This window comes from Cephus cinctus, unplaced genomic scaffold (genome assembly GCF_000341935.2).
Source record: "Cephus cinctus unplaced genomic scaffold, Ccin1 Ccin1_scaffold0668, whole genome shotgun sequence".
NCBI lineage: Eukaryota > Metazoa > Arthropoda > Insecta > Hymenoptera > Cephidae > Cephus > Cephus cinctus.
In genome coordinates, this window is record NW_014333295.1 from 9,814 (window position 1) to 24,287 (window position 14,474).

Here is a 14,474-nt window from a genome sequence, read left to right on the forward strand (position 1 = left end):
CCCTCCGATGCTCGCTCCGGTGATACCATTTCCGGCGGTATTTTCCAATCCTATCCCGGCCGACTGTCCAGTGGCCGCTTTCCGATGTTCTGCGACGAGACGCTTAGGCCGCAGCGGTCCTTTCACGGCGGTGTCTTATTCAGCACCGGTCGCGGAACGACGCGGTCGCGCTCCGACGAAACCATCCGCGCCGACCCGCTCTCACGTTCCGCTTGCAGTAGCGTAGGTAATCACTGCTCCTTCTTTTATCCATCCTCCGTGGCGTTCGGTGCTTGGCATCCTGGAGGCCCTCAGCTCTCCTCCAGGGACCGGACGTCTTGGTCACTCTCACAGTGCACTGGAATACTCATCAGCTTCTGTCTGCTACCATGACCATCGCGATGGATCTGCCGTTCTCTCCGGCTGATTCTTTCAGCGGGCGTCGGGTTTTTTCCAAACCCGGGGAGTGTTCATCCTGCCGCCTGGCCCGAACGTTCCACTGTTCCTGGGTTACCTCCCAGAGTGTCGGTGAATCCCACCCGGTCCATCCGCCTACGGATCGCGCGACCTTGGGCTCGCCGAACTTCCATGGTTTTCTCTCAAGACCAGTCGGACTTTTCTTGAACTGACTGGCCTTCCCCTGGTCACCTGCTGGACGGGTCAGGCCTCTCATGCGGAGGGGTGGGTCATGCGACCACCATTCCCAGGTGTCTGCGATGATCCCATTTTCCAACTAGGCGAAACTCTTTCTTGCGATCCCAACACGCAGGAATTATCAAGGGTCGGCCGACCTTGGCCTTGGTCCCGGCCGATGTCCACCCCCGGTGAACACCAGAGAGCGCTCCGGCCCTCTACCTGGAGCCGGGTGTTTCACGTAACCGAGCGCGTACCCTCAGGTTGGATGAACGATTTCGGTTCACCTGCTATCCGCAAGGCTAGTCCGCCCTGGCAGTCCATCCCCTGCATTGCAACTCCTCTGGCTAACGGAAACTGCTGCGTCCCTTATGGCCCTCGCATTCGCCGAGCTATTACCTCTGCCTCGTGAACCGTGGCGTAAAGATCCTACTTTACTGGTTCCCCACGAGGTTGTCTTCATGCCTGTCCAAGTTTATCCCGATTTCTTTATCCCGTCGGGAGAACCTCCTGCCCTGACCCCGTCGATGAAGTCACCTCGCTTCCATTTGGAGAGGGGGAATTCTGTTCCTGGTGCCGAAATGTCTCAATCTCGCTTCTCCACGAACACTCAGCATAAAATGTCTGAAATCCCCAGGTCGAGTTCTAAGGCCCCGCGCAGCTTCCCTTTGGAGTTGGGGGGTTTCCCCCCGAGTACTCCACGTACTCCGGCGGAGGCAACACTCGCTCCTAGTGTGCACTCCTCTTGCCGTTTCCCGACCGGTAACCAGAACATCTCGGGCACGTTCTACGTTCCACTCCGGGAGCGCCGCAACGGATGCAGAAAGGCCATTATAGGGATATTCGCAATCCGGGTGGCGATGTCCGGCCCGACCGCAATCCCAACATGCTGGTCGGCCGCCGTATCGTCCACCAGCTCCCACTTCCTTTCCGTCACCCGGCGTCGGAGTACCCTTTCTGCTGTCCCTCGTGTGGAGATGAATCGAGCGTCGGCGACATTCTTCATGTCCTACCCAGGTACGCCATGGCGTAGAACCCCGTCTCCGGATCGCGCGGACGAGCCAGCCGCCGCTGAGATAGCGAAAGCTGCACTTAGTCCTCTCCCCTTCCCGTTCCGTCCGAGAAGGACTCCTACTTTCCGGAGTATCGACGTCCCCGATCGACCAATCCATTTCTGGTCGATTAGGATAGTTTCCTACGCTGTTCCTTTTAAACAGGTTTCGGTACGGCAGCTTCTCCCTCCCCGGACTTCCCTATCCGGCCCTAGAGGTCTGCGCGTTTCCGTCCTATCGCGTTTAAAGGGCGCTCGGCCGGCCGCCCTCCGATCTCCTTCCCCGAGATTCGCGGCCCGGAGTCCTTTGCCCTGCAGTGCGTCCGCAAAGTCCTCGGTGCCATTCACCATCTGGTGGCTTCCGAAGGGACTCCGCTCTTCGTACGCCGGTATTCCTACTTTCCTCGGCAGGATTTTCTAGTGGCGGGCCATGCCTTTGGCCCTCCGCATCCTACGGTCCTCTCTCTCCCTGCAGCGTTCCGGGATCCGCTCAGAAGAGTACTCTTTCCTCTCGCCCCTCGGGCCCTTGGCAATCCTGGCTCACAGCCGCCTTTCGATTGTCCAGACGTGCCGCCCGGGGCCCTCGCGTCCTGGTGCGCTTATCCCCGCCCCTACAGCGGGAGGTTGGCTGAGCGTTTCCAGCCAAGCCATATCCACCTCGATCACGCTTCCCTTGTCCTAAAGGGTCACTACACCACCGCGCACCCGGTGTCTCCGTGGCAACGTTGTTTTGACAACCGTTCCTGCCGAGTCTTCGCGGCTCGGTTGGCCATAACCTTTCTTGTCGTCCTCTCAACCGTTTGCTCGCGATCTGCTGTACGCTCAAAACAAATCCGACCTTCCTGACTCTCTCTCTCAGGACCATACAAAAAAAAACCGGGAGCCATGGTTCTCTGCGAGAGATCCCGATAATCGCAATCCGCGATTATCCGATAGCTCCGCTATCGCCCGAGCACGGAAGAAGGACTCATTTTTCGCGGTCCGCCGGACACCCGAGTCCTTACACGCGGACTCCCCGCGACACACTCTCTTTATCCTACCTACCGCTCTTCGCGGTAGGTCAAAAATCAAAACAAATCTCCTCTCCAGCGCCCTTCCCGCGGACCCGCAAACCGTAGCCGTTCAAAGTTCCCGGGGTACCGGCAGTGCGTCCTGGCGGTTGAGCACACGTTGCATACGGGCTCTCAACCCAAAAGGGCCCCGTGCCTCCGCCGCCAGTTCACTACTTTCCCCCGTTCCCTCCTCCTGAACCGCGGACATACGAACTCTTTGGAGATGGAGGCCGGAGGCACTGCCGTGATGTCGGCAGCGCGCGGAGGTGCGGGGCTTTTGTAATGTGTCGTCCTGACGCCACGTTACAATATATATAACGATAATATTTAAAATCCCAATCAATAAACAAAAAGACAATAAAATATATTCACGGCTTTGCAATGTACTAACCTTCCCGTAACAAAAAAAAATATATATATAAAGTAATTAGTGCAACATTAAAACGGCCCGGTCAGGCATCCTGATCAGGGCCATATGTGACACAACGTTACAATTCGAGTCAGGGCGTGATCAGGCTGCCCTAAAAGTGCCCTATTGAGGCAGTCAGGCAACCTGATCACGCCCTGAACGGGGCCGTACTAGAATTTCTACCCGGGATCCTTCCCATCCCGATGGAATATGCCCACCGCCTTCCCGTGGTTTCCATTAAATGACTTTAGCTCATACACGCTTTTTTTTAAATCGCTCCGAACACGCTTAACTAAACAATGACACGCGAGCTCACGCAGGAGCAAGCGGTGTCACATCGGACCTTTAAACGGACTAGTGGGCGAAGGGAATCAGGGAACGGGGGAACAGGGTGTTGGCAAGGGGGCAGGAGGGACAGGAGGGCTTACCGGCACTAGATATCTCGAAAACAACAAATGGGCGCCAGCTACTTGTTCGGCGTAGCACCGTCGAGTGACCTCAGAAGGTCCTCGAATATTTACTCAAACGCGAAATGGCACGGCTAGCAGGGAGGGGAGGTGAGGGGGTCTCACGGAGGAAGGTTCCCGAACGCGATAATGGCTACTTACAAATACCTCGGGTTATCTACAATATTCAAAAACGGCGGGGAAGGAAAAAGGGGCACGGGGGTTTCCCAAAATGGGCGCAAACTACTTTAAAACGCACGCAATATACCACTAGCCGCACGCGGTTGGCGGAAGGCCAGGCTAACACTCAAAAAGATCTACTAACGCAAAAGGGTCGGTCCACGTGGGGACAGCTCGCCAAATCCAAAAGGGGGTCTATTCTCAATGTAAAAGCGCAAGTAGGGAAAGGGTGTAGGGAAAAGGGTGGTAAAAAGGGAAAACTCAAGCACGCAAATTGTACTCACTCAATAGTTCGTAACACTGTAATTCAGATTCGCACTTATCGCAATTATCCCACTCTCACTCAACTCGCAAACAAAATCACCCACGCTCTACCGCTATCCTGGCTCGAAGTGAAGATCTCTTGCCGATTTCCGGTCCTCGCTGTTTCCGTTCACAGGCCTCCGGGGCCTCGGGGATTGGTTGGATCGCTGGGCTGAGAGGGCTACGCGCTCTGGCATTGGTCGACAGTTCCGGCATGGCAGGGTATTGGTCCTTTCCGCTGGCGGGCCTTCCAGGGCCTCGCGGGCGGGTAGCACGGCGCTGGCTTCGCCGGCGCGCGGGCTGACTGTCGCGCACCGGGCAACATGGCGGCCTCCAGGCCTGTCAAAATTCCTCCTGGGCACGTCCGCGGTTTCGGAGGGAGAGGGCTCCGCCGCTGTCACACGGGGCTTTTTTCCTGCCCGTGTGACGGGACTGCACCGGGGCTGCATATATTGGTGGCGATGGTGGTGGCTGGGCGTCCATCCCACGGGCGACTCGATCAGCTGCTCTTCCTGCCAATGCCATCCCTGCCTTCCGCTGCCTCGGCGACGTAGCCACTCTCGCGGTCCATCCAGGGATGACGTGTCCTCGTAGATGGTCCACGGTAGCGGTCCTCGTGAATGGTCCTCGAGCCAGTGCCCTACGGGGAATGGCGACAGGGAGGGAAGGGCGGAGGGGAGGGATCTTATTCTAAATACAATAGATCTAAAACACTAAACAGACGCAATAAACGGTAATTCGCAATACAGTACGCAATACTCGTGCTCGGGGCCAGTGGTGCCCTCGAGCCAGGTGACGTGGAGGAGTTCAGTGTAACATTTTTGTTACAGTATATACAATAGATTGCAATAGTTGGATGAAAATTTTGTGCATTTATTAATTATTGACGAGTTTTTTAAGTTTCATCATGGCAGCAAAGAACGCAACTTGTAGCAAACAACATTATATAGAGGCGGAAAAAATATTATTAGTGCAGTTGGTGAACGAACATAGAAATATTCTAGAAAACAAAAAAACTGGTGCTGTAAATATGAAAGAAGAAAACGATGCGTGGGTTCGGATAGCGCATTCTTTTAATAGTCAAGGGCTCAGCATACGCACGGAAAAACAACTAAGGAAACTATAAGAAAATTTAAAACAAAAGTAATTATACAGATACGTTTTTTGCCTTGCATGACTATTCTTTTTGAATGTTTTTGATGTGTTTAAAACTATTAACTCTACTCTATAATTTTTTATCGTATCATAAGAAAACACAATTTTTTTCAGGAAAAGACGACAAACGACCGAATTCAGAAGAGAAAGATTACTCACAGGAGGCGGTCCTCCTGTACCTGATTTATGTGATCCCATTTTAAAATTAGTAAATGAAGGAGCACCACATGCAGATGTGGAATTACCCTGCACCTGGGATAGCACAACTGCATATGGAAATAAAGGTAATTACAAAATAAAAATATATGAAAGATGCGAATAATACCTGTCTGCTCATGAATGATTCTTGCAATGATTATTTGTTTGCAGATAATAATCAGGACAAAGAAGAGGACATTGATTATGAATTAGAATATTTGGATGGTTGCTTCGAGGAATCGTTGATCACACCACATGTAACAGAATCTAAACGATGTCATAGTCCTGAGGCTACTATTGTAAACACTCCTAGTGAAAAAGTTATGCCGTCAATACCTTTGTTCACTCGCAAGAGGAGGTATAGTACCAGAAAAGGTGACGAGGAGAAACAATTACGCATACAAAAGGCAAAAGAGGCACTAGAGCAACACAAAGGGAATTGCATCAACTTAGAACGAGGACTGCAGAAACAGAAGCTAAAATAGCTGAAATTAAATTAGAACAGGCAATGATGGAATTTCAGGTAGCAACAGGAGAAAAATGTACTTCTTAATAAATTAGATATAAATATAAGTTTAATGGTAAATGTGCATAATTTATTTATTTAGTCTTACCCAAAATCATAGCTAGAAATATCGTTATACGTTCATTTACAGTAAAACAAACAGAAACTTAAAAGTAAGTATTCACGAATGTTCTGCGGACTGCGAATTGCGAATTTCGTTCATTAGAATTAATGTAAACTGATCCATCCTCTACATCGTCGGAAACTACATTTGGATCAAGAACGTTATTTTCGTTATGACGTAAACCTATATTATACAATACAGCACAAGAACAAATAATTGCCAACGTCGATTTCAATCCTGTTCGCAAACCGTTTTGTAAGCATGGAAAGCGACGTTTCCAAACACCGAAAACTCTTTCAATGATATTTTGAGTTTTTATATGGGCATTATTGTAACCAATTTCCTGCTCATCACTTGGATTTAATATTGGAGTTAATAAGTATTTACGACAGAGATATCCGTTATCTCTAAGCAAAACGCCGCGAAATTCGCCTGCTTCAAAATGTGCTCGAACAGCACTTCTATCAAAAATTACGCTATCGTGTGTTGAACCTGGGTGCCTTAAAACAATATCCATAATTTCCATGTTTGGGCCACAGACAACCTGAAATAAAACAATTGTACATGAAGATAAAGTTCAAAAACATCTCTCCGTATTTCTGCTTGCCTGATAATATTGAAAAATGCATGTACCTGTACATTTAAAGAAAAATAGCCTTTTCTGCATCGAAAAACTTCGGCATTTTCTCCTCCTGGATTTGAAATTGGAATGTGTGTACAATCCAAACATCCAACAACAGAAGGGAAATGAGCAGTCGTGTAAAATTTTGTTGTATTTCGACGGATTCCTGTGTCACTTCGTGGGAAACAAATAAATTGCTTCAACTGTTCAGCAAATGCCATGGAGACGTTTTTCACGATGCGGCTTACTGAGGCTTGACTCAACCAACGCAGGTCTCCATGAACCATCTAAAAAACCAATTAACTTTAATACTACTGTTATTCAAGTGTACACCACCACGGTATAAACTATAATATCAGAGTAATTGAATGCATATATACCTGAAAACTGTTTGATGCATAAAATCTTAAGGCTGTTAGCAATTGTATAAGTGGAGGTATAGGTAGTCCTCGATTACAATGCTTTTCCAGCTTCGCACGCGTTAAAGGCAACAATACATCAATTACAACGGCTTTAGTAAATTGATATCTTCTTGAAAATTCATGGTCTTCATAGTGCTCCAAAGAATTTTCATAATCACGGATATAGCGTTTTCTTAGATAATTGAGTTGCTCATCCTCACCCTCGTTGCTAGTATCACTTTCGTAGAAAACGTCAAATTCCTCCATTTGTCACAACCAGTTCTGGCAAAGCTTCTCCGTATAACCTCGAATAGCTTCTCGATAAAATCGGTATTCCGTACTCTATTAGGGACGCCTAACGGTAATTGAATTCGCCTTCTACCGCTGAAGGCGCTGCAGTTCAAAAATGACCCTCGAGGGACCTCACGACCAACCTCAAGGGAAGAAGCCAATTGAGGACATTATGAGCCCTCAGTTTCGACTATGAAACGCGTCCGCGAAATAAGTGAGCCAATGAGGGCCCCTTATCTCTTGAGGGACGACTATGAATACCGCCGTTATTACTAAAACCACATGGAGGAGACTCATTATACTTACTGAATCACCATTAGAAGAAGGATCATATCGAGAATAAAGATCACGAGCGAGCTCCAAATAAAATCAAATACCACGGAAATAGTAAATTAATATAATACAACCATAGTGAAGATGTATAATCGTTCATATAAGTACATTGGAGTGTATGATATAATCTATGTACGGTATCCTACTCGCTGTTCTATCATTTTGCGCGTCTATCCGTTGACTCCGAAATTCTCTCTCGTCGCCCGCATGTTCCCCTCTACCATTTTCAGTGTGCTGAGGCGGAGCCGCCGGGAAACCTGAAAACGGCCGTGGTGAGGGATGGTGGTGCGGAAAAGCCGCACCTGGCGCCCAACAATTAGACCTTCGAATCTTTTCTTCGATTACAGCATGTTGAGAGCGGCCACGGATTATTTGTAGGCGACGCCGATGGACGGCTACGTCACAATTTCTATTCTCTTTTATTGTCTTTTATTCAAACAATGGTCGATACGAAAATTTGTATAATGATGGAATTCTGTCGTTCCACTTGTCAAAGATAATACTTCACGTAGGAAATAATGGTGTAATCCATGATATACATATTATCATTCTTATTATTAATATCTGTATTCTGTCCAAGAGTAAAAGAATTTAAAGTGACAGATGGCAAAATGCAAAGTCCCTAACACGAAATACGTGTTTTTGACTAGGTGAATTATTCTTATTATTATACTGTATTAAATTTACACGAGTATACTTTCTGCTTCTAACGGTTCATGCCTCTTTTAAATATATTAAAAACTATCGGTTGGCATTTGCCGACTATTTACGACAATGAGGGGAGGGGTGGCGGATAGGTTTACATCATAGTGTTACATCAAACGGAACAAAGTTGTAACCTTACGAGAAGCTACTGCTTATTAAGTAACATGAGTTCAAACAATTAATTTTATAGAGAATAACCTAATGAACAATTCTACTTATCTTATATAATTTTGATTTGACGCCGGGGTGTTGAGGAATAGGTTGAAAAAGAAAGTGGAGGAGGGAAGGATGCTTCCACCGAGCCAAGCGGGATTTAGGGAAAGGATGGGAACGATGGATAATGTATATATATTAAATTGGCTGGTGAATAGGGAAATAAGGAAGAGAAATAGTAAACTGGTGCTACTTTTTGTGGATTTGAAGGCGGCGTTCGACTCAGTGGATAGGGTGAAATTAGGGGAGAGTATGAGGAAGAGAGGGGTGAGAGAGGGACTTGTAGGAAGATGTGAAGAGGTATTGAAGGAGACGGTTGGAAGGGTGAGGGTAGGAGATGAGTACGGGGAGAAGTTTTGGACAGTGAAAGGTGTGAGACAGGGGTGCCCGCTAAGCCCCTTGTTGTTTATTTTGCTGTTGGCGGACTTGGACGAGGAACTAGCCAAGGGTTGTTGGGGAGGGGTAGAGCTGGACGGGGGCGGGAAGGTATACTCGTTAGCGTACGCGGACGACTTGGTTTTGCTGACGAGGGGGGAAGAGGAAATGAAGGGGATGATAGGGAAATTTGAAAGCTATATTGAGGGAAAAGGGTTGGAGGTGAATACGGGAAAAACAAAAGTGATGAGGTGTAGGGCAGGGAGAGGTAGGAGAAAGAAAACGAAGTGGTGGTGGATGGGAAAAGAAATAGAGGAAGTGACAAAGTATAAGTATTTAGGATATGTGGTGAGGGCGGACGGAGACCAAAGAGATCATGTGGAGGAGAGGGTGGAAAAGGCGGCGAAAGCAATGGGACAGGTGTGGGGTATTGGCAAGTGGAGGTTTAGGAATGACTGGAGTAGAAGGTTGTGGTTGTTTGATAAGCTGGTGTGGCCGGTGGTAAGCTACGGAGTGGAGATCTGGGGATGGGTAGGGAGGGAGACGGTGGAGCGACTGCATGAGAGGTATGTACATGAGATGGGTGCTAGTGGTGTCGAGGAGGGTGCCAGGCTATATGGTAAGAGAGGAGTTGCAGAGGGATGCGTTGGAAGGGAGAGCGGGGATGAGGGCATTGGGCTATGAAAGGAAGCTAGAAGAGGGAGGAGGAGGAGAGCTGGCGAGGAGATGCAGAGAGGAGATAAGCAAGAGGGCACGAAAAGGTAGGGGCGGCGAAGGATGGGAAGATGAGAGGAGAAAATTTTATGAGGGAAGAGGGTGGAATGCGGTGGAGGTGGAGAGGAAGTGGGCGGAGGGTGAAATGAGAGGAGAGGAGATGGTTAGGCTAGAAAAGAAAATACAGGACGAGGAAAGGTGGAAAAAGGTGGTAGAGGCTAAGGGAAATAAGGAGTACAAGTTTATAAAAGGAAAGGGGGTGCCGGGCTATTTGAAGAAAGGGGGGGTGGAATGGAGTTGGCAGAGAGTGACGAGGTTCAGGCTGGGTGAGGAGATGAGAGGGACCAGGTATTGGGAGAAGAAGGAGGAAAGAAGGTGTAGGATGTGCGGGGTGGAGGAGAAAACTTGGGAGCACGTATGGGAAGTATGCACAGCATCGGGCAGGGAAAGAGGCTGGCAGGAGGCAAGGGAGGAGGTGCTAGGAGGTAAAGGTTTAGGGGAAAGGTGGATGGTGGAAATAGAAAGGTGGAGAGGAAAATTGGGGGAACAACTGGGAGAAGAAGCAGAGAGGGTGGAGCGGGATACGGGAGGTGCAGGGGGGAAGAATGGGGAGGATAGTAGTGTTGGTGCAGCGGAAACGGAGGTCGAAAGACGGACGGATGGTTGTATGGATGAATGAAGTGGGTCTCTCTCTCTCTATGTATGTGTGTCTAGTGATCTGTATGGATCAGGGTGTAAAATTAGAGATAAGTGACGTTTGTGAGCGGAGTGGGAGTCCGCGCTGTACCCCGCAAGGGAAATAAACAGCTTATAATATAATATAATTTTAATTTTAATTTTGGTAAATTTATCAAATTTATATAGAAAGTATGGTTAGATTTTTGTTGTACGGTATTAAAATTCGGAACGGAACGATGCTAATTGAATGACGCCTCTATTTTGCTTATCCGATTGTCTTCCAACTTGCATGGTTTTGACCCACCCGGATAGCAAACTGATATAGTGATATTCTTAGGACATACGAATATTCTCTGCGTATGCTCAAAATGTACTGGAATCTATTAACAAAATTGAGTAACATGTGAGTTGACATGTATTTCGAATATTGAGTATGAAATTATGATATTCTGGGAATGACGTATGCTATCTGCGGTAACGTGTAATCGTAATTTCCCGTATTCATATACATAATTTCACTATGACAGCACTCTTATATTAATATTATGCATATAAGCGAGAAATTACAAGTAACATGTTCCTTATACACACTGTTATATTTTTACAGTACAGTTGTATTTCGACTGTACAGTTGTTGAACTTAAAGATATAGCTATTGCAGGATTAAAAGAAAGATTGATAAAAACTCAAGAAGATTATATAAAGCAAACCAAGATGTTAAATAGTTACAGAAATAAACTTGAATTTAGTACGAAAAGCAAACCTGAAGCCCCTAGTTCACTGCAAAAGGAAAACGAACTGTTGAACAAACTAGTTACAGAAATGAACGACAAAAATGATCTGTTAATTGAGAAGAATGAGAATCTTAAAGAGCAAATCAACAATGTAAACATGAATTCTAGTGCACCGCTTTTCTCGACTATTGCAGCTGGTCCGAAAATCGCAACAAAGCACAATTTTAGCCAAAGATCAAATGTAATTATTAGGCCTACGAACTTGCAAAATACTGAAAATGTAAAAAATGAGGTTATGAGTAAAGTAAATCCTACTGATATATCTGCAAAAATAATAACAATAAGAGAAAAAAAGGATGGTGCGTTAGTTATTGTATGTAATAACTAACTAACGATCGTAACTGATCAACTAATAAACAGACTCCTATTACACATTGATGCATCCACTTCAAGAAAAAATGGTAAACAAAAGGCTCCAAAAAATGCTTGGATAACCCCAGGACTACTAATTTCGATAGATAAAAAAGAAGTATTATATAGAAAAGTTTTTAAAAGGCCAGGTGATGTCAACGCACTACGCGAATATAAGCTCTACAAAAATAAACTAATGAAAATACTTAAGAAAGCTAAAAATAGCTATCTATCCAAACGTGTAGCTAGTTTTCAAAACAACCCGAAAAAGTTGTGGAATATAATCAATGATTTATCTAAAACAAATAAAGAAGCAAGAACAGTCAAGGTTATGTTGGATGAAAGTCAAAAGGAAATTACGGATAATAAAAGCATAGCAAATAATCTCAACAGTTTCTTTGCTTCAGTTGGATCCAAGCTTGCTGAGAACATAGCTCATTCCAACTGTGAGGTAAAAAATAAAATTAATTCTAAGACGTTTTTCTTAAACCCAGTTTCATCGGGAGAAGTCTATGGAATACTAAATAATTTGAAGACTAACAAATCGACTGGACCTGATGGTATATCGCCAATGGCTCTGAAAGCTGCAGCTGATTTACTAGCCTCACCAATTGCTGAGCTCATAAATAAAATTTTTGAATCAAGTAAGTGCCCAGACCAATTTAAAATGGCAGATGTAACTCCGATATTTAAAAGTGGGGATAAAAGGCTAAGCAATAATTACAGGCCGATCTCAATAACTTCCTGTATAAATAAGGTATTTGAATAGTGTCTAGCAGACAGAATGGAGAATTTCATAAACAAGAATAACATACTATCAGAGAATCAATTTGGCTTTAGGAAATGTAACTCAACAGAAGATGCTATTGGTCAATTGCTTGAACAGATATATAAGAGTATGGGTTAGGGAAAAAAAGTGCTTGCCGTAAGCCTGGACCTAGCAAAAGCGTTTGATTCTATCAGTCATAAGATGCTACTACAAAAATTTGAAAGACATTGTTTCAGAGGATCATCAAATGAATTAATTAAAAGTTATCTTGAGAATAGAAAACAGAGAGTGAAGGTGAATGGGACTCTTAGTGATTTGAGCAATGTTACGTATGGAGTACCGCAAGGTACCATCCTAGGTCCGCTTCTGTTTATCCTATACTTAAATGACGTATTTGATATTAGTTCAAAAGGTCACTTGATAGCATATGCAGATGATACAACTATAATTTATAGTGCCAGTACATGGAAGGAGCTTAAAAGTTTAGTAAGTCGTGACCTAGTAGGCACATTTGGCTGGTTCAATGACAACTATCTAACTGTTAACTTTGATAAGACCTGCTTCACTCCTTTTGGATATTACTCTAATAGTCTACCGGAATATACACAACTACAAGTTACTTTAATACGGGATAACGAAGAGAGATTAGCTATGATTAACAGAAAGGATAACTTCAAATTTCTAGGCATTGTGTTGGACGGTAATCCAAAATGGAAAGAGCAACTCAATAATCTTACTGCCAGACTAAGAAGAACCTTATTTCTACTACGAAAAATAAAGTATATAGTCAGCCAAGATAATATTTTATCAGTTTATCATGCACTGTTCCACTCTATTCTGTGTTACGGCATTATTGGTTGGGGTAGTGCTTACAATAACGAACTTTCAGCGATCCAAATATTACAAAACAAAGCTCTAAAAGTGGTATTTTCTAAAGACACAAGATACAACACCAAAGCCCTGTATAATGAAAGTGGTATACCGTCTGTCAACGAAATCTTCATTGTATCGTCTGTAAAAGTTGCACCAAAATATCTGTGTCACATTGGAAGGGAATATCAAACAGTAACAAGAAGCATAACAGTAGAAAATCTTGAAGCACCTAACTTGTTAACAACAACTGCACAAAAATCTTTCATTTATATTGGATGTCAGGTATATAATCAGCTGGGACAAGAATGGAAAAAAATGGACTGGATCAAGAATAAGGAGAAGAAAAGAAAACTATTACAACATCTAAGAAATATTAACAATATCCAACTGTTGCCTTCTAAATGTTAGATTTTAGATTTTAGATTTGAGAACATAATTCAATGTAGTATTTAAATTCTTAAATTCTTTTATATTATGTATTGTGACGTGATTTTTTTGAATCACGGTCCCAAGGCGGCTCCGGTTACCGATACAGATAAGGTTCTCGATTTCTGGTTCTCTTCGAGTCGCCACCCTGCTCAGAAGCTACGCTCTCGGATTGATTCGTACAATTATGTCAAGGCTCTCGTAAGATTTTGTCATTGTTTTGTTGAGGTCGAGGTGCTCGAATCTGCCGTGGGGATATAGTCTCAACGTACCGAGTTACCCGGCAGAGGAGAGTACCCGACGGAGACGTCTCCACGGACCGGCAGAAGCCCGGGTGAGATACCGGCGCCTCGCTGGAGATGGGCAAAGGGCTGTAGAGCGGGCGGAGGAAGTTGTGATATGGTTAAGGGCAGGAGGAGAACCTCCTGCCCGAGTTAAGGATGTGGTGCCCAGCTGTCGCCCGATGCCCTGGGGAAGCAGCCGTGGAGGATCTCCAAAAATTACGTACCGATTCGTTAAGGAACGCTCTCGATTTGGTTTAAAGGGACGACTCGAAGGAGATAGAAGAGTTATCGGTTATAAGGCTCTCGACCAATCAGAATGATTAGTTCTCGGATTTGGCTATTGTCAAAGCAGTCTGTCTCGGGGCACCGACCGAGATGTCACGGGCTGGCTCGTGCTCCCGTGCTATCTGTTGATAGTTTTTCTTGCCGTGTTTCGCTACGGTATAGCAGTTGGGCCTGTTCCATCCCAACTCCCAGTTTATACCGGCTCGTCAGTTCCCGGTGAAAAAAGAATTGACTGACGCCCGCCTGGCTTGCGGATGCACGAACGACGGGTGGACGGCCGAAGGTAACGTAGGTTGGTTCTCGAAGATAGTCGTTCCCGTATGTC

At 45.5% G+C, this 14,474-nt stretch overlaps 2 protein-coding genes across 2 annotated transcripts; one reads left to right on the plus strand and one right to left on the minus strand.

The window, feature by feature from the left end:
* Positions 1-6,078: 6,078 nt before the first annotated feature.
* LOC112494615 (putative nuclease HARBI1) lies at positions 6,079-7,344 on the minus strand. Its single transcript, XM_025086840.1, has 5 exons — positions 7,280-7,344; positions 7,038-7,216; positions 6,669-6,944; positions 6,285-6,579; positions 6,079-6,218 (listed from the first exon to the last, which is right to left on the minus strand). Exons 1-5 carry the CDS (start codon positions 7,323-7,325, stop codon positions 6,079-6,081), a joined length of 936 nt encoding a protein of 311 aa, XP_024942608.1. The 5' UTR covers positions 7,326-7,344.
* A 1,928-nt stretch (positions 7,345-9,272) lies between these two features.
* On the plus strand, positions 9,273-13,562 carry LOC107269530. The gene is made up of 6 exons (XM_015743470.1): positions 9,273-9,594; positions 10,975-11,460; positions 11,758-11,958; positions 12,007-12,156; positions 12,353-12,437; positions 12,518-13,562. The coding sequence occupies exons 1-6, from the start codon at positions 9,273-9,275 to the stop codon at positions 13,560-13,562; spliced, it is 2,289 nt and encodes a 762-aa protein (XP_015598956.1).
* Positions 13,563-14,474: the final 912 nt, after the last annotated feature.

Excerpts from the sequence above, each read along its gene's own strand:
- LOC112494615 (XM_025086840.1), bottom strand. The coding sequence starts at position 7,325 with ATGGAGGAATTTGACGTTTTCTACGAAAGTGATACTAGCAACGAGG. Across the intron at positions 7,217-7,279 it reads AAGTGATACTAGCAACGAGG|AGCACTATGAAGACCATGAA; the intron begins GTGAGGATGAGC and ends AAAATTCTTTGG. Across the intron at positions 6,219-6,284 it reads CTTTCCATGCTTACAAAACG|GTTTACGTCATAACGAAAAT; the intron begins GTTTGCGAACAG and ends TGTATAATATAG.
- LOC107269530 (XM_015743470.1), top strand. The coding sequence starts at position 9,273 with ATGGGAAAAGAAATAGAGGAAGTGACAAAGTATAAGTATTTAGGATAT. Across the intron at positions 11,959-12,006 it reads GAACATAGCTCATTCCAACT|TTTCATCGGGAGAAGTCTAT; the intron begins GTGAGGTAAAAA and ends TCTTAAACCCAG. Across the intron at positions 12,157-12,352 it reads AAATAAAATTTTTGAATCAA|GAAATGTAACTCAACAGAAG; the intron begins GTAAGTGCCCAG and ends ATTTGGCTTTAG.